General features: G+C 43.9%; 1 protein-coding gene across 9 annotated transcripts in view; it reads right to left on the bottom strand.

Moving 5' to 3' along the window:
• Nucleotides 1-579: 579 nt before the first annotated feature.
• Nucleotides 580-26,609, bottom strand: part of LOC126108616 (zinc finger protein 99-like) — a 107,919-nt gene continuing 81,889 nt past the window's right edge. For 7 of the 9 annotated variants that reach the window (XM_049913921.1, XM_049913920.1, XM_049913924.1 and 4 more), the window contains one exon: nt 580-2,498. In XM_049913921.1, coding sequence (XP_049769878.1) covers nt 911-2,498 — 1,588 coding nt within the window. In that variant the 3' untranslated portion in view covers nt 580-910. Of the gene's footprint in view, nt 2,499-12,142; nt 12,257-26,609 lie in introns of those variants that run through there. The other 2 variants (XM_049913925.1, XM_049913927.1) reach the window with 2 other exon arrangements.

Raw genomic sequence — 26,609 nt, 5'->3', positions numbered from 1 at the left:
CTTTATTGCTACTGCATAGATTCCTTCAATACTGATGTGCTCTCCCATGGTGAAGGCATCTTCCAGCAGGATAACTGTCCATGTCACATGTGCAGAACGACTCCACAGTCGTCTGAGTAGCATGGTACCTATCTCGACCACACTATGTAGCTGATCTGAACGTGTGGAATGCAACTGGTACAACATACATCCACACACACATAAACGACATGTGAAGTCCATATCATGTAGAACTGTCGAAGTATTGTGTTCCAAAGGCGGACAAACATGATATTAAGCAGGTTGCTGTATTTGTCGTTACATTTAGTAATGCAGGATTAGTACTAACAGAACATAAATGTACACTCTATTAATGTCACATACAGCAGACCTCTTGAGAAAATACATCTGAGTAAAATAATTGCCATAATCATGTTTCTCCAGTGATGAGTTTACTAGCCTGAGTGAAGGAAGTGCCATGAATATATTTTTGATGTCATTGTTTCTAAAATGCAGAGTTACAAGTACTACATGATGGCTATGTTTGGAATAATAAGCAGCAAGTCATCACCTATCCTTGGCCTTATACTGAATATTGCATGGTACGTATGATTACTAACAAACATATGGATTTATCACAATACACAATCTTCTTGTCTCAAGACTGATACGAAAAAACAGCAGTGTTAATGACAGAAACACATTTGATTCATGTTTCTTGAGTATTTAGTAATACAGTTTCTTGACATCTCAAGCTGCAGATATAGATTTTTATATTGTCACATTATCTGTTACCACTCTGTAGTACATATTACTGCACATTGTTTCACAATTATACCACATTTTTACGTTATTTCACTGGCATTACAATTTATGGTCCCCTTGCTTCATCCATTATTTTACAGGCCTTGAGGGCACCGACCAGGAAAACCTATTTACATGAACTAACACTTACTTGTAGTTTCTTTCTGATGTGAAGTAATGCATGTGTCTTGAGAGTACCCAATTGAGTGAAACTTCTGTTACAAATATCACATTTGAGAGGTTTCTTTCCAGTGTGAATTAATAAATGTTTCTTGAGATAACTTGACTGGGCAAACGATTTGTCACAAATCTCACATTTGTGAGGTTTTTTTCCAGTGTGAAGTAACATATGTTTCTTGAGATCGTTTGAGAAAGCAAAAGATTTCCCACAAGTCACACATTTGTGAGGTTTCTTTCCAGTGTGAACTAATGCATGTTTCTTGAGATAACCTGACTGGGCAAACGATTTGTCACAAATCACACATTTGTGCGGTTTTTTTCCAGTGTGAAGTAATACATGTTTCCTGAGATTGCTTGAGAAACCAAAAGATTTCCCACAAATTCCACATTTATGAGGTTTATTTCCAGTGTGAAGTAATACATGTTTCTTGAGGTGGTTTGAGAAAGCAAAAGATTTCCCACAAATCTCACATTTGTGGGGTTTCTTTCCTGTATGAATTAATTTGTGTGCCTTGAGACTGCTTGTCCAGACAAAAGATTTCCCACAAATCTCACATTTATGAGGTTTTTTTCCAGTGTGAAGTAATATATGTTTCTTGACATCGCTTGGGAAAGCAAAAGATTTCCCACAAGTCACACATTTGTGAGGTTTCTTCCCAGTGTGAACTAATGCGTGTTTCTTGAGATAACCTGACTGGGCAAACGATTTGTCACAAATCTCACATTTGTGAGGTTTTTTTCCAGTGTGAAGTAATATGTGTTTCTTGACATCGCATGGGAAAGCAAAAGATTTTCCACAAATATCGCATTTGTGAGGTTTCTTTCCAGTGTGAAGTAATCCATGTTTCTTGAGTTTGCCTGCCCCAGCAAAAGATTTGCCACAAATGTCACATTTGTGGGTTCTGTTTGCAGTAAGTCGATCACCCTGGGAACAGACATTAACAGTTGTAGATAAAGTTCCAAAATGATTTGTTTCCTCTGTATCACTTGTCATATGTGTGTTACCTATGTCACTAGCAGACCTGTTTACAGCTTTCCATGATTTCTTGTATGAATTCAGCTTGTGTTCTGTGACAGAAACTTCTGGCTCACTATCCGAGAAGATACTGCTTTGATGCTCATCACTATAGCCATATTTTTCATGGTTGCCAGTAGTTAAGACATGATTATTCTCACTCATTCTCAAATGTTTTTTCAAACGAACATTACTGTCAAATACGTCACCACACCACTTACAAACATACAAAGGTGGTTGCATGCCATCAATGTGCATAAACACATGCTTTATGAATCTGTATTTTGAAGGAAACCTCTGTTGGCAGAAATTACAGCTATATACATGTAATTCCTTTTCCCTCATACTATAGTTATATCGCATGGCAACTGTGCAGTTCTTATCAACACTCATATCTTCTGTATTGGTACCAAACTCGTGTGTTGACTTCATGTCTATCACCAACTCATCCTGGACCAGTCTATGGTGGCAAGTTTCTTCACATGATATCCCACAGCTCCCTCCAGTACACTGAGTCAATCTGAAGAGTAAGGAGGAGAATGTTAAATATTGATATACGTACAAGAAAGAAAATATTTTAGTGTCCATAAATCCAGTACTATAAGCGAGAATTCATAAAAGTGCATAAGAAATTACATATATCGTAACTGTTAGTGATTTAAAATTATAATATACCACCAGAAGGAAGGAACTGATGAGGTAAAAATAATGAGTCACTGCCAATTGATTTTTAGAAGAGAATTGAAATAAAATTGTATCAAAAAAATTTTCAGTTACATGTTTTCATTAAAAAAGATTTAATTAAGAGAAATGATTTTTAAATTTTTCTCTTCTATTATCTTAGCTCTGTAAATGGCTTTGCTGTGCCTGGCAAACACTTCCACCTTTGGAAATGATAAATGTATTTCACCTAGTAAACAGATTTTTTTGTTTGATTCCCAATAAGTCAAGAACTAGTGCAAGCATAAATATTTTGATTAGGTATGTTGTATGGATGTTAATCAGGTAGATAATGACTGTTCATGAACAATAATCAATGACATCAATCTATGGAAAAAAATTGCATACTAATGAATGAATGTGAATGACATACTTGCAGACTGTGTTTTTGGCACTGCAACTTATATGAAGCGTTGCACAACTGGAAATACTGTCTAAAAAGATTGAAATGGTTGTAAATTTTCCAGTACATTTGCAGTGAGCCTTTTTGAAACTTTTTACATTTGTTCACCTGACACTGCAGAACACAAATGACTGAAGGATACAACCACAAATACCACATCACCCATTAAACATTGCAGGCTGACACTACATATCGAGTGGCAGTGATAACAGCTGATGTGTGAGTTACCCCTGTAGTATCTGGGTCCCATAATTCCACCTGCAGTTAAACCCTTTCCCACAGAACAGAACTGTGATGCCTTTCATGTCCCCAGTTTGTGCATCATGTTGCACATGAAAGATCACAAACTACAGAAGGCATACATGCTCCATGGTTTCTTTTGTTCTAAGTTTTAACTTTTTTGCATTGTGTTTGGTATATAGTTCTGTTTGGCATGGTATCTGGTAAATTTCGAATGCTTTTGAACTCTTAATTGGGATCACAAGGGTTTTGTTAACGTAACTAGTATCATTGTGTCAGATTCTAGAAGTTGACAAGTAAATGACTAAATATTGTAACTTTTTTTAACTCAGTTAGTGAGAACAAGTATTTTCATAGATATGGAACTGAAGTAACAGAATATAAATAATGAAGAAAGTAATCAAAAACTATGCAAGTGAGGTTTCAAGCAAATGCCTTTCTATTTCTTAAAGTAGTAGAAATAAAACTTACAATTAGAATTTTATGCTATTCCACTCAACCACAAACCAGATAAAGAATAGAATTTCTGGAGAACTTCAACAATACATAAATTTTTATGTTAATTATTTGTGAATTGTTTTAGAGACCTCCATGTAAGAGTTGTGTAGGTACTGGGTACTTGTGTCATATCCTTAATAATTACCACAGAACGTTTTTTGTGGCAGGTACATTCATGAACTATTCATGCAGTGATGATGGAAACGCACATGTATTTTATCAACACACATACTATAGCCTGAACAGTAATACTGCTGATAGTTTACACATTTGTTAAAATATTTGGCACTATCGCTGTTACCTCTACTTTATTCCTTCTTTTGTCCTCTCAATTACCAAACCAAAGAACTGTCATTTAGAACAAAAATCGTTTCTTACATACCCTCTACATACTCCAGTACCCCTCTATTGTACAATTAGTGGTGTTGGTGGATTAATGGGACTTCGTACCCTTTACTTGGTCTTTCAGCCAACGCTGTTTGCGAAGTGCCATTTGCAATATTGTCAACGCATTTGATGCCAGAGTTGGAGACTGCTGTGGATACAAGAAAGCCTATTAAAGCTTTTACTCAGAAAAATTAATATCATGCAAAGAAGGTATGTTCTTTTGAACATTTTTATATTATCAAGATTTTGTTTCTTCACTGTTGAATATCATCTAAAATATCTTGAGGGAAAAGTAGACCTGGTTTCTTGTACAATGTCTCGATTTCTACCCATCACATCACCAGTAAGTTACAGGACAGCAATCTCCGAAGCAATGTTCTATTATCCAGCACAAACATTGCTTGGATTGTGCATTTCTCCATTTGAAAGAGTTTCCCCTACCATAAAAGCAGGAATCATGGTGATTGACTATCCTCTGTTGTCATTATCATTTCCTCGTCCACCAGCACCACCACCACCACCACCACCACCACCACCACCCCAGGCCCTCTTCTGAAATTGTATCACCAATTTGCATCATGTAATGTTGATGAATATTACTGTCATCCAGAACTTCTTAAATCATTTATCTAAAATACACGTTGAAGTACGGTTCTCTTACTCTGAGAACTCATGGATGATGATGGGTTAGTGGGGCGCTCAACTGCCTGGTCATCAGCACCTGCACAAAGTACCAATTTTTACACAGTCCAATGCAGCGACTGTCAAGAATTATGATGATGAAATTACGAGGACAGCACAAACACCCAGTCACTGGGCAGAGAAAGTACCCCAACCAGGCCATAAATCGAACCTGGGACCCCATGATACATAAGCAGCAATGCTAGCTACTAGAACATGAGCTATGGATAGAACTCATGGAGAATAATAAGTCTGTTATGGCTGGTTTGAATGGTTAGAGATGTCGCACACACTGAATATTGTAAAAGACACTGACAGAAGACACCATAATTATAACACAGTAATAACAATAAACACAAGCTGCTGATAAGAAACCCTGCTGAGTAGTAATCGTTGAACGAGTGTGGTATCTCTGTTAGATGTCCCAGTAGCTTTATTATGAATTTATGAAGTGTAAAACTGTCTAAACAGCACCCTGTTTCCATAACAAGAAGGCAATCCGAGGCATTTTAAGTGATTGTAATTAAACTGACAGTGTTCTGGATGCTGCTGTGTGAGCTCTATACTTTGCAAGATGCTGTGACATTTTAGGATGTTCATTAACAAGTGTCCTCACTGAGTACACTGAAAAATAATATTTCCACTTTCCGCCACCAGATGATAATATGGCGCTACAAGCAGTGAGAACGAGATATCAGTGCAGGAAAGGGGAGAAACGATCAGACCAATGATAATGGTGGTTCTGGTATGTTTATTAGGATATGATGAAAGTTACATGTTCAAAATGGTCTATTGATTGTGCAACATGCTGTATCCATGACAGGGCATGGTTGCCTACAGCATATTCAGTGTAATCAGACTGTCATCATATGATATCCTTCGGATCAGGAGTATCTGCATACATCCCCAACATCCAAATGTCACAAGTACATAGGTTGGGGATCTCTGAAGCCATGTTTCTTGACACAGTCTAGATATCATGTGGATGATACAGAAGAGTTGGAGGGGGCAGAGGGAGGGGGGGACAGATGACAGGGGGATGGGGGAGGAAGGACAGGAGCGAGGGGGTAGGAGGAAAGGACGGGAGCGAGAGGTGAGGGGGAGAGGACAGGGGGAGGGGGGAGAGAAAACGGGAGCGGGGTGGAGAGAGGACTGGAGGGGGGGGAGATTGGACGGGAGTGAGGGGGGGGTTGGGAGTGAAGGGGGGAGATGGGGGGAGGCAGGAGAGAGGGGGTTCCAGGAGTGATGGGGCGGAGGCAGTACCGAGAGGGGGGAGACAGGAGTGAATGGGGGAGGCAGGACCGAGGGGGGGAGGCTGGACCGAGGGGGGGGGAGGCAGGAGCGAGGGGAGGGGGAGGAAGGAGCGAGGGGAGGGGGAGGCAGGAGCGAGGGGAGGGGGAGGCAGGAGCGAGGGGAGGGGGAGGCAGGAGCGAGGGGAGGGGGAGGCAGGAGCGAGGGGAGGGGGAGGCAGGAGCGAGGGGAGGGGGAGGCAGGAGCGAGGGGGGGAGGCAGGAGCGAGGGGGGGAGGCAGGAGCGAGGGGGGGAGGCAGGAGCGAGGGGGGGAGGCAGGAGCGAGGGGGGGAGGCAGGAGCGAGGGGGGGAGGCAGGAGCGAGGGGGGGAGGCAGGAGCGAGGGGGGGAGGCAGGAGCGAGGGGGGGAGGCAGGAGCGAGGGGGGGAGGCAGGAGCGAGGGGGGGAGGCAGGAGCGAGGGGGGGAGGCAGGAGCGAGGGGGGGAGGCAGGAGCGAGGGGGGGGAGGCAGGAGCGAGGGGGGAGGCAGGAGCGAGGGGGGAGGCAGGAGCGGGGGGGACAGGAGCGGGGGGGACAGGAGCGGGGGGGACAGGAGTGAGGGGGGACAGGAGTGAGGGGGGGACAGGAGTGAGGGGGGGACAGGAGTGAGGGGGGGACAGGAGTGAGGGGGGGACAGGAGTGAGGGGGGGACAGGAGTGAGGGGGGGACAGGAGTGAGGGGGGGACAGGAGTGAGGGGGGGACAGGAGTGAGGGGGGAGACAGGAGTGAGGGGGGAGACAGGAGTGAGGTGGGAGACAGGAGTGAGGGGGGAGACAGGAGTGAGGTGGGAGACAGGAGTGAGGGGGAGACAGGAGTGAGGGGGGAGACAGGAGTGAGGGGGGGGCAGGAGTGAGGGGGGGACAGGAGTGAGGGGGGACAGGAGTGAGGGGGGACAGGAGTGAGGGGGGACAGGAGTGAGGGAGGGACAGGAGTGAGGGGGGGACAGGAGTGAGGGGGGGGACAGGAGTGAGAGGGGGACAGGAGTGAGGGGGGGACAGGAGTGAGGGGGGAGACAGGAGTGAGGGGGGAGACAGGAGTGAGGTGGGAGACAGGAGTGAGGTGGGAGACAGGAGTGAGGTGGGAGACAGGAGTGAGGTGGGAGACAGGAGTGAGGGGGGGACAGGAGTGAGGGGGGGTACAGGAGTGAGGGGGGGGGAGAGGAGTGAGGGGGGGAGAGGAGTGAGGGGGGGAGAGGAGTAAGGGGGGACAGGAGTGAGGGGGGAGAGGAGTGTGGGGGGGACAGGAGTGAGGGGGGGACAGGAGTGAGGGGGGACAGGAGTGAGGGGGGGACAGGAGTGAGGGGGGGTCAGGAGTGAGGGGGGGACAGGAGTGAGGGGGGACAGGAGTGAGGGGGGGACAGGAGTGAGGGGGGACAGGAGTGAGGGGTGGAAGAAAGCAACTAGGGCCTGAGGCCCACAGGACAAAGGGTATATGGGAGGGGAGGGGGAATGGAAGGAATGAGGACTCTCCTGTCTCCTCCCAGTCCTTTGGCTAATTTTATGTGTAGCAGCTCCTATTCCTAGTGCAGTTCAGATGCATGTCATATTTCACTGATATGAGCATAAGCACCCAGCCTTTAACACTTTCGCTGCGGCTGATGCTGGTAAGTGTCACAACAAGCCACAAGCCCGTGCGGGTGTCGCTTAGAGGCGTCCGCGCTCACTGTCGGATTACTCAGTCTAGTTGCAGCTTCTAGGCTAGCATCAATGCGTGTACACTTCTGTGTGGTCAGTTATCGAACTTATGGTGTTCGTAATGGCGGCTAATGAACCGGCACCTGGACATTCCAATGTGAAAAGGAGCAGGAAAAGTGTTAAATTAACAGAGGAACAGTTACTTAGTGTACTAGACGACAGTGATTTTCTGTGTAGTGAGGACCAGGCATACCATGGAGATTATCACTTAGAGGCTGCAGAGGAACTGCAGAGTGATGGTAGCGTGGAAGCACAGCTTTCGAATCCTCTTTCGTGACAGTTCCGATTCTGACGATACAGATCACGACGATTGTGTGGAAATCGACGACGAAAAAGAGCCAGACCTGTCACACGGAGATAATCCAGGTGAGTCCTGGCATAAAGAACCACATAATATGCAGTATCACCCATTCACGAAGAAGAAGTTTTGCAAATTCATCCTGCTGGCAATTCTCCTATGGATTTCTTCAGATTATTGGTAACACACGAATTTATGCAACTTGTAGTTGACGAAACGAACGTTAACGCAGTCAACATATTGCTGAGCGAAAATACCAAAGAGGGATCTAGGATCTGTAAATGGAAACCTCTTAGTATAGGCGAAATACTAGTTTTCCTGGGTGTTTCGTTACATATGGGTAACGTTAAATATCCGCGATTACAAGACTACTTGAAGAAAGAACCACTGTTTGAGAATAGAGGAATAGCGATGAGTATAAGCAGAGACCGGTATTTGATCATATTACGCTCTCTGCATTTTGAAAAAAATCCACATCCAGTAAACCCGAAACGAAACGATCGTTTATATAAGATACGACCTATATTGGATTATTTCAACACGAGAATGTCTCAAGTGTATTACCCGGGAAGAGATTTATCAACAGATGCATCAGTAATTCTTTGGAGGGGAAGATTGTCATTTAGACAACACATAAAAAGCAAACGTAATAAATATGGCATTAAGATGTACATGCTCAACAATCCAAACGGTTTCATAAATAATTGCGCTGTACACACGGGAAGTAGTGGAGATATGGGGCGAAAAGGTCTATAATAAATGTAGACGGCTAATTCTCTCATACCAGGAGCAAACATGCTACTAAATTGACGACCTCTATCACAGTCAATCTGAAAAAATGCGCATTTGAAGTAAATATAATTTGAAATGAATCCAGTTTCCTTTTTTTTTTTCTTCTTAAGAATTAGCATTTTGGAATCCAAATTTTTGCTGAATACAGTGGATTTGTTGCTTGTTTGAACTGTATTTTTTGTTACATTATCAACAAATCACGAACATCTAAATGACGCCTGTGACCCCTATAGGTGTCAGACAGCAAACAGACTTTAATTAAGCTTCGGCTGTATTGTGTTCATGTTTTAAAGTAATGCATCTAAGGTGTCATCATTAAGTCAGTATAGAACATGATCCTACAGATCTTACAAGGTATTGAAGTCAGCCTGTAGCTCAGGTGTGCTTAGGAGCGTCGGCTACGAGCGGCACCTGCCGATTCAGAGTGCTACCCAGCCTGCACTGGAGAGTTGCGCGCCTGCACCGATGCCGCAGCGGAAGTCTTTACTCCCACGGCCAGTGCTCCAGCAACTTTCCTGAAGCACACATTGCCCTGTGCATCTCACGTCTCTGAGCCCACTATGTCATATCACAGTACAACAACTAACATGTATGAAGTGCTGCGTATGTTGGAATTGTTTAAAATGCCTGTCCATACAAGAAACGTTTAAGAACTGATCTATCTGTAACTCTCATTATGTTTTGTTACTATTGTATTAGTAGCAGGTTGTACTTTCTTTTTTAAATATCTATGCACAGCACTCTCACAGCATTTGCATATTGACAATGACTGATGAAGACATAGACAGTAAGCATTAAAAACAAAAAAGAAATCACACTGCTAAGTATTCGATTTTCTATATTCAGTTAATTTACTTTTTGTCCACGGCACGCTGTAATGGGAGTGCTGATGATGAAGATATTGAAGTAACTTGCTGTTGCTGTGGTATCTCAGAAAATGTAATGGGAACACTGTTGGTAAATATGTGAAGAGCAACTGGCTCTGCGACCACTACCAGCCACACCACCTAAACGTTCTAAGCCCAACAGATCCTCTTACATATGTAAAACGACGATGATGCCTGATCTATATGTACATGATTACTCTGCCATTCATAATTACGGGCCTGGCAGCAGGTCATCGAACCATCATTTTTAATCTACTTCTCCACCATTCCACTCTCGCTGCATAACATTGCATGTGGCTGTGAGAAGGTCAATACCCGCTAAAGAAGTGTCAATACCCGCTAAACTGAACACAAAAGAAACTGTCCACGGGGATATACCGACGAATCAGCTGTAGCGGCCCAAGTTTTTAAAGATGGTGATCATGAAATAAAATTTAGTGACAAGCGTGTTGGCCAGGACGTCTATTATTATGCACATATGTATAGGAAAGCTATAGAGATTCAGGAACACCACAATAATTTCGACAGAAAAGAGGAAGGCTTACAGTTACACAGGATATGGTGGTCGCCTTTCCACCAACCATTTGACGATCGATTACATTCGATAGAGAATAATTACGTTAGTCAGAGAGAGACTTACAGTCGGTCCCACGTGACATATGTTGGTGCACTTTATATGAACAGGAATTCCACTGCCTGGCAGCCATCATTGACTCACCTCCAAAGATGTTGCCCGCAGCTGGCAACGAAACGTCAGGAAGAAGTCGTTTTACAGATCGGAAACGGCATCTCAGCCCAGAACTTTTAACTGATCGCTACCCATACTACCTTAGAGGAACTACCTACTTAAATTTCACTACAAGGTAAACTACTTCCACCAGCAATGAACACTACACCACCAACTGTATTTCATCTATTCTTTGTGAACATAGTTAGGTCTCTTGAAAAATTTCAGCTGAACTTATTTCCATTCCTTTATTGTGGCTGTATCTACCTTCTTTCGGTGTTCTACTTGCAGCCTTTGAAACTGAAGACCCTCTAACCTAAAAAAGCCCAGTCTCCTCTACACATCCCCTTACTCGTGCAACTGCTTCCTTTGTGTTGTTGACTCCTGAACCACTTAGCAGAACGCGTAAATCCACCACCTTTTGGCGCCAGTCGAGGAATCTGCAACCTACAAAGTCGCAGAACTGTCTGTGACTCTAATTCAGACCTTCACTCCACTCTGTACCAATGAACCACTTTCAGTTCTGCCCACGATGCTACAGATGGTGAGCTCCACCACCTCGCAAGCAAGACTGGGTGGTCACTTGAAACTAGAGAGAACCTCTTCCAATCCTATGTGGAACATATTGTGAGCACCAATGTGAGCCACCACCATGCTTTTCATGGCATTTGGAGGCACCCATTCCTTATCTGTAAAGACTCCTCCCAGTATGCATACAGAATGCACATTGGATCCCTTCTCCTCCTATGCAGTCGTATCTCTAAATGGTGCCATTACATACGTAACATCTGAGCTTCCAATTACCAGTAGTACTACCCTCTGTGAATGCCCAGTCTTGCACGCTGAGAGGCTTCCTCTGGAACATGGAATAAACTTCATCTGGCTCATGGATTTCATGAGCCATGGACAGCACCTGAATCTGTTAATCTGACGAACTGAGTAGGCTCTCCAATCACCAACATGGAAATTCTTTCACTACCAACCACATGCTGAAATGACTTCCCACTCAACTGCAAGTGAGAGATCAATCTCAGTGTGGACAGTACCCAAGGTGACTGCAGCAGTGCACCAATTGGTGGACAACACTGCCTGGAGCTGGCAATGAAGAATCATCAACTTGATTCAGACTTGAACACAGCCGTTACTGTATCTGTCCGTACCAGAGTTGGCATAGTAAATACACTGAAATATAAAAAATATTGAAGGTAAGGAACACTGACAAAATTTCATATAAGTCGCTTCTTATTTTAGATGCGTCAGCTCATAGTACTCTGATGTGCTACTGCTGCTACTATGAGAGCTACCACTGGACTGGGCTATCTAAGTGTTGCACATTAGGTAAAACAAATGAGTGATGCAATGCAGACAGTGGTTCTATGCACTACACAGTTAATAAAGTGTATAAATGTGCCTGATAAATACACAAATGTGCAGAAAATACGGGAGTTGAAGCTAAATAATAATAATAAAGCAATAATAATAATAAAGTAATAATAAAATAATACAATTATAACTATAATAGTAGTAGATGTTGCGAAAATATACTTACAGCAACTGATAAATAATTCGCTCATCCAAAGTCCCTGTTGTGAGCCAGTTTAATTATTAATGCTGATGCTGATTAACAGAGAAAATGTGCAAATAAGCTTCTAACTAACACCACGTGCCTTCCTTGCAGGAAAGATGAAGTCATTGCAGCAGCAGGCATCTGGTGTCAACATAAAGCTGTTCAATCAAACCTACTGTTCGAATACCAGTGGGTGTAAGCACGTCAGTGTCTCTGTAATATTGAATAGGGAGTTCTAATAAGTGGAATTAATTGAAAACCATATATTTAGTGATGACAAAGTAATATTATCCTTGGATGAATGACATTGACCACACAATATGTCAAAGCTAATTTCAGCCTTGTTACACAAAAACGTTTGCTCTCCCCTGCTGTTACCAGGTCATCATACCATCTCTGTACGGGATTCAATTGGTACAGTTAAAGTATTTAACAACATAAGGAGCACAGATCTACTGTAGCAGACTTTTAACAGTTTAATGAAATGCAGTACAGGATGAGCTAATGCGTTGGCAAAAAAGGCAGTCACATATCCTCCAATTCAACAGCACATTGTGCAGTTACCTAGTGTCCATAGCTTGCCAAACTCTCCATTCACTGGAAAATACCATAGCTCGACTTGATGATCCATTCTCTGCACTGACTGTAGTGGAAATGTATGATTCAACATTACCAGATGTGGGCACTGAATTACAGTCTTATTTAAGTTTGTTTATATACCCAGTTGCGAGTAAGAGTTTACAAAAACTCTTCATTTCAATGTAAATAAACAGTTACCACCACAACCAAGTGGACGAAAGTCTCACCACAAGAGTCTTTAAATGACTGGTCCTGCAATGATGAAGGTAGAAACCAGAAGAACAAGACGAATGGATCATTACTTCCTGATATTAATAGTGCTTTGGTTATTGGGGCTTCATGCTGTGGAAAATAATCTAGTTTTTACACTGTTGACATATCTTCTGGGAGTCCACTTAGAGCATGTATATATTTTTCACAAATTCTGTTTCAGTCAAAATATCAGCTACTGCAGGAAATTTTGCATGGCATTAAGGGAGTAACATACTAAACAGCCAGCGATATTCCAAAAGCAATTATATTCCACCACCTGAAAACGTAAAACCTAACAGCATATTCATATTTGGCAACATCTCAGTGGAAAATCAGGATATCTGCAAGTATTTCTGATTTGCCACAGGCAAGTCAATGTATTTTATTTCACTGAGACATACTTAAGCATCCCAAGCGATACACAAACCTTATAACTTTCGAACAGGACAATCTGAATTTAAAGCATATTTCCAAGCACATGTAGGAACTGACATGTCACTCAATGAATTCGCTGGAAATGAGGATTGCTGGAGTAACTGTCAGTATAGCTTGCTGGTTACATATGAAACTAGTAAATTGAATGAGGATCAATAGAAACAAAGCTTCAAGAAGATTCTTCAACAAGGCAATGTACCAAAACGCACGTGTCAGTATATTGTACACTATGTACAAATTTGAACATGTGTTGTACATTCATTCATTCAGAGGATGCAAAGCACGTGCATTTGACAAAAAATGGAGGCAATCAACACTAAATTAAGGGAACTGAAGGTCTTGTCAAGGGAGGTGCTATGAATGTTGAGGTGTTGAATGCTCGAATACAGCAATGTGAACTGTGTGTCAAAGAGAAATTAAAGAAGTCAAAGCAAAATTAACGTATGTGTGGAAAGACAATGTGATAGCACTTCACTCCCATTACCACTCATAGTGTCGAAGCACACTTAGGTTGTAAACTGTCTCAAAAATGCCTTAGTATACAACAGGATGTCGAAACAGTGTAATGCTAAAAATAGAGGGGCAGAAGGCAATGTGATAGAAGTTACTTTTGTGAAAGTTTGGTCAACTGCAACAAGACCAGCATCTCTCTGTAACATTTAAGCCAGGAACTGACAGGCTGAAAGAACTGTCATGGATTGTGGATAAAAACAGAAACAAGAGGAGGAGGAGGAGGAGTAATTCTGAGTTAAGAAAACATAAGGGGTAATCAGGACAAAACCATATTTGTTAGGTAATCACTCAATATTATTAATCAGGAAGGCAATAAGAATTGGGACCAAGGAATTGGAAAGATTGCCTAGGCTCTTACAGTTAATAATTCTGAAAACGTCAAATGTTAAAAATATACCCTGAAACTATAAAAACATGTGGTCCATTATTACTCATGACCAGCATGTGTAAAACCCCAAAAGGATGAATGGAAGTTTCATAGAGTGACAAATACAGTATTTTAACTGTATCAGCAGTAGCAGCTCCACATAGTGCAGGTAAAATAACCGAAGTTTAGTCTGAAAGACTGAACAATCTACCTCTAGAGTATACAAATTATGGTAACTAAATGAAATCATAGCTCGATTACGACTGTTTACAGCTTCAGCTGATGAAGAGAATGCTGATCACATGAGCAAAATATTATCGATCTTACCTGAGGTTTGAAAAATATGCATCGTCGAGTAATTGCGGAGAGAGTTGTTCACGAGCTTTACAGACCTGCATGCACAATATTTCTGATATGAGGAATGGATTATGCATGGCAGGCTTATCTCAAATACGCAAGACTACTAAAAATCAAACAATGGTTTCAAGTACATTCTCACAGTCACAGACACACATTCTAATTTTGCTTGCTCCTTACCTCTGAAAGTAAACACAGGGAAGGAGATTTGAGAGGTTTCTAAACAACTGTTGCAGACAGGACTAACTCGACTCTCCAACAAAAAAAAATGGTTCAAATGGCTCTGAGCACTATGGGACTTAACATCTGTGGTCATCAGTCCCCTAGAACTTAGAACTACTTAAACGTAACTAACCTGAGGACATCACACACATCCATGCCTGAGGCAGCATTCGAACCTGCGACCGTAGGAGTCGCGCGGTTCCGGACTGAGCGCCTAGAACCACTCGGGCACCGCGGCCGGCTACTCCCCAACAACCTTGAGGCATATGATGGAAGTGAATTTTACGATAGGCATTTCAAAGCAGAATTGGAATGATGTTGGATAAATCAATACTCAGCATTCTCCCATTTGGAAACTAGTATTGCCAAATGGTTGAACTGGACAATCAAAAACCGAATGTGGAAACAATTTAATCTTCAACGTATGTGCAAATGGCTGAACATACAGCCACAAATCATTGACGAGTATAATCGCATTATTCACCACAGAATTAAGAACAAACCTATTGACATCACAAACGAATTACAGGAAAGCTTTGAACACAATATGTTCCTCATAGAGCATGTCATAAGATGTCAAGGGAACAGGGCATTGATGAAATGGCTTAGTTTCTCATCAAAGCTCAACAGCTGGGTGAACACTCGCAATTTGCTATGTAATTCGAAAAGCAAAGCTCAAACCATGCAGTAGAGTGACACGAGTGCTAGGAAACGTTTCAACCAAGTTGGAGGTGGTATTCTCGAGAATCTGCCATCAAAAGTTTGTATCTCTGGATACAATTTCTGTGGAGCTGGAACAAAATTGAAATAGCACCTAGCTTATGGTGATAAGGGCTTTAATGCATTGGACAATGTATGCAAAGAGCCCATCATCGCCTACACTACAAATACTGATCACCATATTGCAGACCAAACATTCATTGATAAGTCTGCACAGGTATGTCAAGGGACAGATATTCATGTGGGAAAACCTATTTCTGCATGTGGGGTTGATAAGGCAATGTTTGCTCGAACCTAATTTGGGTACTGGACTAACCTTCAAGCAATACTGAATGCAGCTCACTGCATACTAAAGAAGAAGGAAAACCTATGGGATATTTAAAAAATTGGTGACAGCTGCAAAATGTGCCTTGAGGCAGAAAGAAGGAAGGAAATGGTGTGTTGAAACGCCCAGGTTCCTACAAATACGAAAGACATCTGGTGGAATAATTCAGTTTCTGATACCTCCATTTGCTGGGCTGTCAGCTACTGGTTTCATTAGTTAGGAGAGCTGATATATTTCAAGCAGTACAGAACGCCCGAAAAAGCGAAAAGTAGTTACAAGCAGCTACAAGGCATAATATGACCATGGAGGCCATCGCTATAGGTAAAGGCCTATATTTAAAATACAGGAAATGGCTTGGGTTGTTCATAAAAAATGCCCACAGCAATGGTACTGGATAAAAGGGCTGAAAACACAGATCTGCTTAAAATCGTCAGAAAACTTAAAATCATGAGATTTTACAGCGCGTTTATGAAGGATACATTGCCTGAGACAATGTGGAAATCCAAGAAACATGGGACCGTCAATTTAGATACTGTGATTTAAGGCCACCTGAACAATTGTGTTGTCACTTCACCAATAGGAACCAGCTGTTGTACAATGTTCTACGCTACCATGACTTCAGTTCATACGTCTGAGGATATTTCTGCATGATATTTTTCCTGAAAATTGCATAAAAACAAGCAGTATGCAAACTCTCCACATCATTTGAAGCTGCAATGTAATTATGTTCACTCTAATCCTAATTGGTTTACATTGAAAGCAAACTACTTTCCTCCAAGATACGAGAAGGGGGTAGTGATGTACAGCCGCTGACTGGCTGGAAACACACGAAAGTATAAAAAAAATGGTTCAAATGGCTCTGAGCACTATGGGACTTAACATCTGAGGTCATCAGTCCCCTAGAACATAGAACTACTTAAACCTAACTAACCTAAGGACACCACACACATCCATGCCCGAGGCAGGATTCGAACCTGCGACCGTAGCGATCGGGCGGTAACAGACTGATGCTCCTAGAACCGCTCGGCCACACCGGACAGCACATGAAAGTATAGGTAACGTCACTGAATTAATAATAAATTGCATCTAGGGAATGGGAAAGTTGTGTCAATACCTCCTGGCACTTGCAACAGTGACAATTCATATGTATACTTGAAACGTTTTGTTAAGGGATTTGAGGTATGAGGTGCATGTAAACGTTAATATGTTTAAATCAGAGATAGAAACAAAACACATTGCGGACTTCAGTCACAAATATTTAATAGAATGGATACTAGGTTTCTCAGAGGGACAAGTGATGGTGCATAATACTGATAAAATTTTTGAGTTATCAACTGGTGAACCAACTGCCAGTCAGTACAATTCGTGTAGAGTGTAATATTGCAATGAATTTTGTACCTCGACGACAGATTATTTTATACTATTTATGCATTTTCTCCTACAGTGTGTCCTGCTTATAAAAGTGAAGAAAATGAAGTCCACAATGAACATGGGCTGCTACATGAAGCCAATGTGGCGAAGAGTTCAACAACCATCAGGAAAGTGGCAGGTACCGTGAAGTTAAGCTGGCAAAGCAGAAGCCAAAAGCGAACTCCAGGAGGTAACTGAGAAGAATGGCATGCCCCGTACTAGCAGGCAAGGGAGTCATCAAATAAGAGGGAAATAGGATGAGTGGTCAGGCATGAAAGAGAAACGGCATGCCTATCCACTGAGGAGGACATCATACCAGTATGACTAGCAGTTCAGCATCTTCTGCATAGACTCTCAACCAGGCTGGTGAAAAAGCAGCCAGTGGTGAAACATATTCGATGATGGTGGAAGACAGCAAATGATGGACAGAGGTGCAGAGGAATGGATTAAACACCCAGTCTAGTTATGAATGGACATGGGATAAAAATAATGGAGGGTGGTCTGATCCGCTGCCCTGGGAGTACCACTTATGAGATGATAATAATAATAATAATAATAATAATAATAATAATAATGGCATGTGACGAGGGCCTCCCATCGTGTAGACCGCTCGCCTGGTGCAAGTCTTTCGATTTGACGCCACTTCGGCGACTTGCGCGTCGATGGGGATGAAATGATGATGATTAGGACAACACAACACCCAGTCCCTGAGCGGAGAAAATCTCTGACCCAGCCGGTAATCGAACTCGGGCCCTTAGGATTGACAGTCTGTCACGCTGACCACTCAGCTACCAGGGGCGGACACTTACGAGATATAGGACCCTGAGGAACTGGGTACTATGTACAGCCAGGTAAGAATACATGGTAGGACCAAGTAAGTTTCGTATCAGACATGAGCTCCAGGAATTTTCTAGTTTCAGTGAATGGAAGAACAAAAGGTGCAAGATGTAAAGATAGTGTAAGAAACTCATTATGCCGCAAAATATTCATATACAAGGTTTTGGCAGTGGAAAAGTGAAAGCAACTGCCCATGCTTCATGAGAAAAGACGATAGAAACGACACTGAAAACGCCACTCAAGGAGACACGATGTAGAACTGTAACAGATCGCAAAATCCTTGACAAAAAGGGAGTTGAGATGCCTGTTGGGAGATTCCATAATATGGTTAATGGAGATGGCAAAGACAATGATACTCAGGACGAGCATTCAGCCACCCCGTTTTCCTGGATAAATGTGTGTGACAAAGTCAAACCATATAAACCTTGAGAAAACTTTGTCTTTCAAAACTTCCTCTAGTAAGTGGGGCATGGCCTCTGAAGCCCCCCATGTATGGACTACAGAGGATACCAGCCCTCCAGGATGATGGTTCAAAATGTGGAGAGCACATCTCTGCAAGCGAATCACATCGGTGTATGCCTCAGTCCACCAGGGACCAGGACACACTACAGTATACTTGAAGTGCACGGTATGGAACATTCTTCGGTGGTAAGGATAACGTTTGGAAGATACTTTAACTGGTCATCACAGTTATGTGAAGGTCGTGAGGGAGGTGTAAAGCCTCCAGTCGACCTCAGAAAGCTGCCAATTGGATTTGCACTCAGGTGGGGTAGGAGTTGGGGAATAGATAGCACACAGGAAGTGATCACTTGAGTATGTGTCAGAGGGAACTGGCCATTCAAGATGACAGGCGAGCTGGACAGCGCAGAACAAGAGGTCCAAATGGTAATAAATGTGCATGGAATCTGAAAGAAACGTGGGTGCTCCAGTGGTAAGAGATGATGCAGAAGGTCAGCTAAAAGGGAACCTCTTGGACATGTTCACTAAGAGCCCCAATGCAGATGGTGAACATTAAAGTCGCCAAGCAGCAAAAAGGAGTGACGGAGCTGACCAATGAGCTAGAGTAAGTCCGACTTGGTAACAGCAAATGATGGAGGGGTGTAGATGTTACAAAGAGAAAAGGTGAAATGAGGAAGGAAAGTGCTGACTGCAACAGCTAGCAGTTGCATGTTACATCAGATGGATGGCCAGCATGGCTCCCCCATGAGGTGGAATGCTGTCCTTGGGAGGAAAGGTCACAGAGGACCAGAAGGAAACATGACAGGTCAACTTTGTTGTATGAGAGCGAAAGCTGGGTGGATTCAGGTTACCTTATCAACAAGGTTGAGGTTATGGATATGAAAGTAGCTAGGATGATTGCAGGTACTAGTAGATGGGAACAATGGCAGGAGGGTGTCCACAATGAGGAAATCAAAGAAAAACTGGGAATGAACTCTATAGATGTAGCAGTCAGGGCGAACAGGCTTAGATGGTGGGGTCATGTTACACGCATGGGAGAAGCAAGGTTACCCAAGGGGCTCATGGGTTCAGCAGGACAGGGTAGGAGGAGTCGGGGCAGACAAAGGAGAAGGTACCTGAATTCGGTTAAGAATGATTTTGAAGTAATAGGTTTAACATCAGAAGAGGCACCAATGTTAGCACAGAATAGGGGATCATGGAGGAATGTCATAAGAGACTAAACACTGAAAGGCATAATCAGTCTTAAATGATGATGATGGAAGCAGAAAACAAGTGGACACTGCAATTCCAAGAGCAGCTGTAATTCCTCCTTGTTGGATCTAATGCCATGAATGTTCCATTGGAGACGAGTCATAATGGGAATTGGGGACGAGGGAACAAATGAAGATTAGTCACCTTGGTGGCTGCTGAGTGCCAGCCTTCAAAAATTCACTGCTACAGGGGGCAGAGGTTGGAGAATCCTGTTCCATGAGATCTACAAACATATTGGCACTCTCCCTGGGACAGTCTGAATTCCATGACAGAAAATCAGTAGACAGTGGGCACCAGCAAAATGGAGGTCAGCCGCATGAGGGTACATGTACCAACACCACTGAAGAGGATCTCAGAGTCAGAGAAGGACAAGACCGTTTGTTTTTGTTTGAGTTCTTAGAAGTTTCTAGTTGACAGATGAAGAGTATGTTTTTAGCTGTAGAAAGTCTTTGCAGGAGTATTGCTTTTGTCCTTTACAATTGACAATTGAGTAGCAGGTGATTTTGACACCAGGGGGCAAAGATATGATGGCTTGTTGCACAGCTGTAGTAGGAGACGGGGATACTACTGTGACCTGGGTGATTTTAGTACTGCAATACTGAACTTTAGGTTGCAAGTATGAATGGGCATGTCCTCCATTACGCACAGCATAGCAAAAATGGTACTGTAAATGCCAGATGGTAAAATGCACGGATTTTGACTAGCTAACTGCAAGTTACAGGGTGGGGTTTGATGTCCTTCACTCAGGTCTCCTGGATGGCTTGCTCATTAACACACATGCGACAATCATGGATACAACAGAGAGGAGGCAAATAGCTGCCCTTGTGAGCATCTCTGCCAAGAGTAACACGTTTGGCCATGTTTTGACATGATACGTGTTTTATTATAATGTTGACACCTGTAGGGAATCATCTGGTTTGGAATGTATGGTTGGACAGTGATGACTTCATAGCCTGCCTTAATCTTTGAGGCAGACTAATCGAGAGCACGGTAGAAAAGGAGTGCATGTGGGCATAAGCTAGCATCCATCTTTTGCATTACTCAATGGGCCGCAGTGATGCCACGATTAGAGAGAAGTGTGGATTTGTCCCTCGGTGAGGCCATCTAGCATGAGAATTTAAAGAAAAACCATGTGACGAGTTCAGTGTACAATGGTCCTCATCACAAACAGAATAAATCTGGAGGAGTGATGCCATAAACAGTTGTTGGGCTTGAAAATCACAATACCTCTTCAGAAGTAAAATTGCATTACATAAATGAGGATTTCACAGGGCATGCAACTGCAACAACACCTTTTGGCATGAGGCATGCATTAACCATAGCGAAGGACTGACCACCTCCGGTACGTGATACCATGAGGAACTGACGTGCAGCTGGGAGGGCCTTCAAATCTTTAGCCTCATTCTGTTTAAATTTAGTAGACACACACCAAAATGGTGATTGAGTCATTGAAAAAAATATCCCATATGACTGACAACATCTCCAATGGCATGCTCCTTCCAACTGGGGTCCCTTCAGAGGGCGATTCATCCACTCCCAATGTTATAACTTCAAGTTGAACAAATATATTTCAAGGAAGACGCAATACATGAAAGTCACAGATCAAGTAAACAGAGTAAGACGTGTGTACACTTTAACAGTCAAATCATAACTGAGTCCGAGTCTAGCAGCCACTGGCTGGCTGGCCGCTTAGGTGGCGTTGCTGCTGCATGGCTGGCAGACAGTGCCGCATGTAGAGGACGCGCATAACTGTGTGGCGGCACTTTGAAAGATTGGCGGGTCACAACACTTTTCCCCCCTTTGAAGTTTTTGCACAGGTCTTGATGGTCTCGAGGAGGAGGCTTCCCGTACAGACGGAAGTGTCCCCAATGATAACGGGTCAAGATGACAGGAGACGTGGGGGTCGAATGTGCTGGGGCCCCGTGCACCAATCTGCCCATTACAACAAGTCCGGTTGTTATAACAGGAGAGATGGGCAATGTGTCTGCGTCCGTACGAGAAGGAGGCAAGTAGAGTTGCTCCGACAGATGATGGTCATCTGGTTCGTGCATGGGCACGTCTCCTGGTGGTGTCAGTTCTTGTGCTGGTACCTATATGATGGTGAGAGGACAGCATTGTGAGTAATGAGAGATTCCAGTATCCTGAGCGTCAGGTAGAGCCGAAGGTGGGGTAGTGGCATCTGGAACAGGCGTTGCCGGCACACAAGGCCGAAAATGGTCTGAATGACGCACTGCAACACCCGTGTCTGACTGGATTTCATACAGGCGTAAGATGCGGCCAGGACTCCATTTTGGCCGCCTGCCATACAATGTCGTCAGCAGTGACCCAGCCAAGCAAATGCTCCCACGGCCATTAGGTGGAAGGCTGCAGAAGATGAAGTAGCGTGCGGGCCTGTTGGCCATGTAAGAGCTCACCCGGGCTGTGGTCGCCCATGGGGGTGAAATGGTAAGAAGCCAGAAAATGGAGAAGTGCATCATCACCAATCACCAGCAGAAGAAGTCAGGAGTTTCCTCATCTAGGCCTTAAATGTGCGGACCAGTCGTTCAGCCTCACCGTTTCACTGTGGATGGAACGGACTGGCCATGACATGCATGACGCCACGATGAGCACAAAAATCCACAAAATCTGAAGACGCAAATTGCGGATCATTATCAGTAACAAGAGTAGAGGGAAGGCCTTCCAGAGACAAAATGAGAGCTAGAGCATTGGTGGTTGCCACGGTGGTAGGCGACATGCAACAGACAATGAAAGGATAGTTAGAGTAGGCGTCAATAACGAGAAGCCAACAAGTACCTAAAAAAGGTCCCGCAAAGTCAGCATGAATACGCTCCCAGGGCTTCTCAGGCGAAGACCACGGTGACAAGGCTGACTTCAGGGTGGTGGCCTGTGACGCACAAGGGGCACAGGCAGCAATCATGTGTGCGATTTCAGAGTCAATGCCGGGCCAGTACACATGACGGCGTGCCAGATATTTTGTGCGAGAGACACCCCAGTGCCCTTGGTGAAGGAGGCGCAAGAATGAAGCAAGCAAAGACACAGGTGCCACAACATGCAGCGAAGCATTTTCGGTGGAAGGGAGGATAACAAAATCCGTAGCCGTGAGGCGGTAACGCAAAGCGTAGTAGTTCCGAAACGGATCAGAAGTCTTTGCGGATGGACGACCCGGCGAACCCTTCTGAATACAGTGTAAAACCCGGGAGAGGGCAAGGTCAGAACCCGTAGCAGCCACCAGCCGGTCCCTGGTGATGAGCAACCCGTCCACAACCCGCTGCTTGGCAACATCCAGGTGGAAACACAAAAGTTCATCCCTATTGTATGCCAGATCAGGACCCATGGGAAGGCGAGACAGTGCATCAGCATTCGCATGTTGAGCCGTTGGCCAGAAATGAATCTCATAATTGAAACGAGACAAGTAAAGAGCCCAACGCTGGAGGCAGTGTGCAGCCTTGTCGGGAAGTGACGTTGATGGATGAAACAAGGAAACAAGTGGTTTGTGATCCGTAACAAGATGAAATTTGGATCCATAGATAAAAACACCAAACTTGTGAAGAGCATAAATAATGGCCAAAGTTTCTTTTTCAATTTGAGAACACTTTTGTTGGGCATCCGTGAGCGTTTTGGAGGCAGAAGCAATGGGTTGTTCAGAACCGTCAGAAAGACGGTGCGCAAGGACTGCACCGACCCTGTATTGAGAGGCGTCTGTGGCCAGAACAAGATGTTGGCCAGGTAGATGAGTAGCCAGATATGGGGCCTGTTTCATCATAATCTTCAATTTCTGGAAAGCCGCATCACATGACGCGGACCAGTGAAAAGGCACGTTTTTATCCAACAGGTGATGCAAGAGCTGAGTCACCGAAGCAGCAGATGGTAGAAACTTGTGATACTGTGCTATTTTCTCCAAGATGGCCTGCAGTTCCTTAACAAATGTGGGGCAAGGAAGGGCATCGATCGCAGCGACAGTTTGCTGAAGCAGACGAATACCATCCCGAGAGAGTTGAAACCCCATGTACGTGATAGATGCCTGAAAAAATTTTGATTTCTGAAGATTACACTTAAGACCGGCAGTCTGTAAGACATGAAAAAGTGTGCAGAGATTCTGAAGATGTTTGTCAGTGGTGGAGCCAGTGACAACAATGTCGTCCTGGTAATTTGTACACCCAGGGACAGTGAGCAATAATTGTTCCAAGAATTGCTGAAAGCGAGTAGGGGCGATGGCAACCCCGAATGGCAATCGTAGGGTATTGATAGAGGCCGAAAAGCGTGTTAAGGACCACAAACTGCCGGGAAGCCGCATCGAGAGGAAGTTGATGATAAGCTTCTGACAGGTCAAGTTTAGACAAATACTGACCTCCAGCAAGTTTAGTGAACAATTCTTCAGGTCGAGGCTTAGGGTAAGTGTCAATAAGGCACTGAGCATTTACAGTGGCTTTGAAATCGCCACAGACATGAATATCACCATTTGGCTCAGCAACGACGACAGGAGGACCACTCACTGGAAGTGACGGGAAGCAAGACCCCTGAAGCAGTGAGACGATCCAGCTCCAGTTTGACTCGATCATGAAGGGCCACAGGAATGGGCCGAGCCCGAAAAAACTTAGGCTGAGCACTGGGTTTGAGAGTGATATGAGCTTCAAAGTCGTTTCCACGGTCTAACCCAGGAGAAAAATGGGACGAAAATATCGTCGACAAAGAATCCAATTGAGCATAAGGAACAGCATCAGAGACGATATTGACAGAGTCATCTATGGAGAACCCAACAATGCGAAAGGCATCAAAACCAAAAAGATTCTCCGTGTTACTATGGTCGACCACAAATATGGGAACAGTGCGAACGACAGATTTGTAAGGAACCTCAGCATCAAATTGTCCCAAGAGAGAAATCTTCTGTTTATTGTAAGTGCATAATTGCCTAGTGACAGGTGACATGATTGGAGAACCCAACTGAAGATATGTCTGAGAATTGATGATAGTGGCAGCAGAACCAGTATCCACCTGCATGCGAACATCTCAACCAAGTATTTGGACAGTGAGGAATAACTTCCCTGAAAGGGAAGAAGTACAATTGACAGACAACACAGAATCAGAATCAGCATCATGTTCACAAACATCATGTACGCAGTCGGATTTGCAAACGGATGACACATGACCCCTTTTTTTTTTTTTTTGCATTTGTGACACACGGCCCGCAGTTTCTTAGAGGTTTGTTTACCGTTAGCCCGAGGCTACGCTTGGGAACGTACTGCGGACACATCGGCCGGTGGGGAGACACATTGGCCGGTGGGGACACGACGCCACACGCTTCGTCAACATTGCACAGAGGTTGTATTTCCCCGACGTCGCCCCATGCCTCTATTTGCCCTCCAGCTGCGCGAGGAATTTCAGAAGACTGAGCGATGGACGGGACTTCATCTAGAGTCGGATTTGCCAACTGAAGGGCACGTTGGATGGGACTTCATCTAGAGTCGGATTTGCCAACTGAAGGGCACGTTGCCTAACTTCTTTGTTGGGTGCCGATCGGATAATAGCAACCCGTACCATGGGATCGACGAGGGATTCTTTGTGAACTTCAGTAACAAATTGACACTTTCTAGTGGGGCCATGAAGTTCAGCAGCCCAAGCGCGATAGGATTGATTTGGTTGTTTTTGACACGATAAAAGGCAACACGAGAGGCTACCAAATGCGTTTGCTTTTGAAAATAGACGGACAGAAGTGAGCAAATTTCAGCAAAGGACAAAGACGCAGGATCTTTCAAAGGAGCCAATTGCAACAACAACCGATACATTTGAGGTGAAATCCATGAAAGGAACAGAGACTTACATGTTTGTTCGTCCACGACATGAAATGCCAATAAGTGCTGTCGAAGACATTTTTCGTAATCAGACCAGTCTTCCGCTGTCTCGTCCTAAGGAGGAAAAGGAGGTAGAGACGATGACGAGAGACGTCCTGCATTTGATGTCGTGACGAAATCACGAATCGCATTTGTGAGAAGCGTTTGCTGTTCTACGAAACCTTGCAATAGTTGCTCTAAAGTAGCCATGGAAACATGTGGGTCAACGATGGAAAAGAAGAATCACTACCTCGTCGCCAATTGTTGTAACCTCAAGTTGAACAAATATATTTCAAGGAAGATGCAATACATGAAAGTCATAGATCAAGTAAACAGAGTAAGACGTGTGTACACTTTAACAGTCAAATCATAACTGAGCCCGAGTGTAGTGGCTGCTGGCTGGCTGGCCACTTAGGTGGCGCTGCTGCTGCGTGACTGGCAGACAGCGTCGCATGTAGAGGACGCGCGTAACTGCGCGGTGGCATTTTGAAAGATCGGCAAGTCACAACACCCAAACTCCTGACAGAGGCACCAATTGGCATTTGGGAAGGTAACAGCTTAGGCAGTGACCCCTCTCTGGGCCTGGCCTGTATTAGAGTGTATGTGCGAACCCTACTTGTTGACCCGGAGTTGGGAATTATGCATTATCTTGTCACCTGTAATTTGTCTAATGAATGGGCCAACCTTCAGGAACACACCACGATGAAGGAGAAATGAAGATAATGAGGATTCACCAGCTAAGTCTTCACAACCTTACTGAAACTGGCACCAGCTACTTACGATTCTTCTTGATGGTTGCCTGTAAACTGTCACCACAAAAAGCTTGTGTGTTACCTGAGCACCACACTGAAAGAGGTGTTCAACACTATATTCATTAATCTGAAAGGCTGGGAA

This window comes from Schistocerca cancellata, chromosome 11, assembly GCF_023864275.1.
Source record: "Schistocerca cancellata isolate TAMUIC-IGC-003103 chromosome 11, iqSchCanc2.1, whole genome shotgun sequence".
Lineage (NCBI taxonomy): Eukaryota > Metazoa > Arthropoda > Insecta > Orthoptera > Acrididae > Schistocerca > Schistocerca cancellata.
The sequence above is the reverse complement of the archived record's forward strand: the minus strand, read 5'-3'. Positions and strand labels throughout refer to the sequence as shown.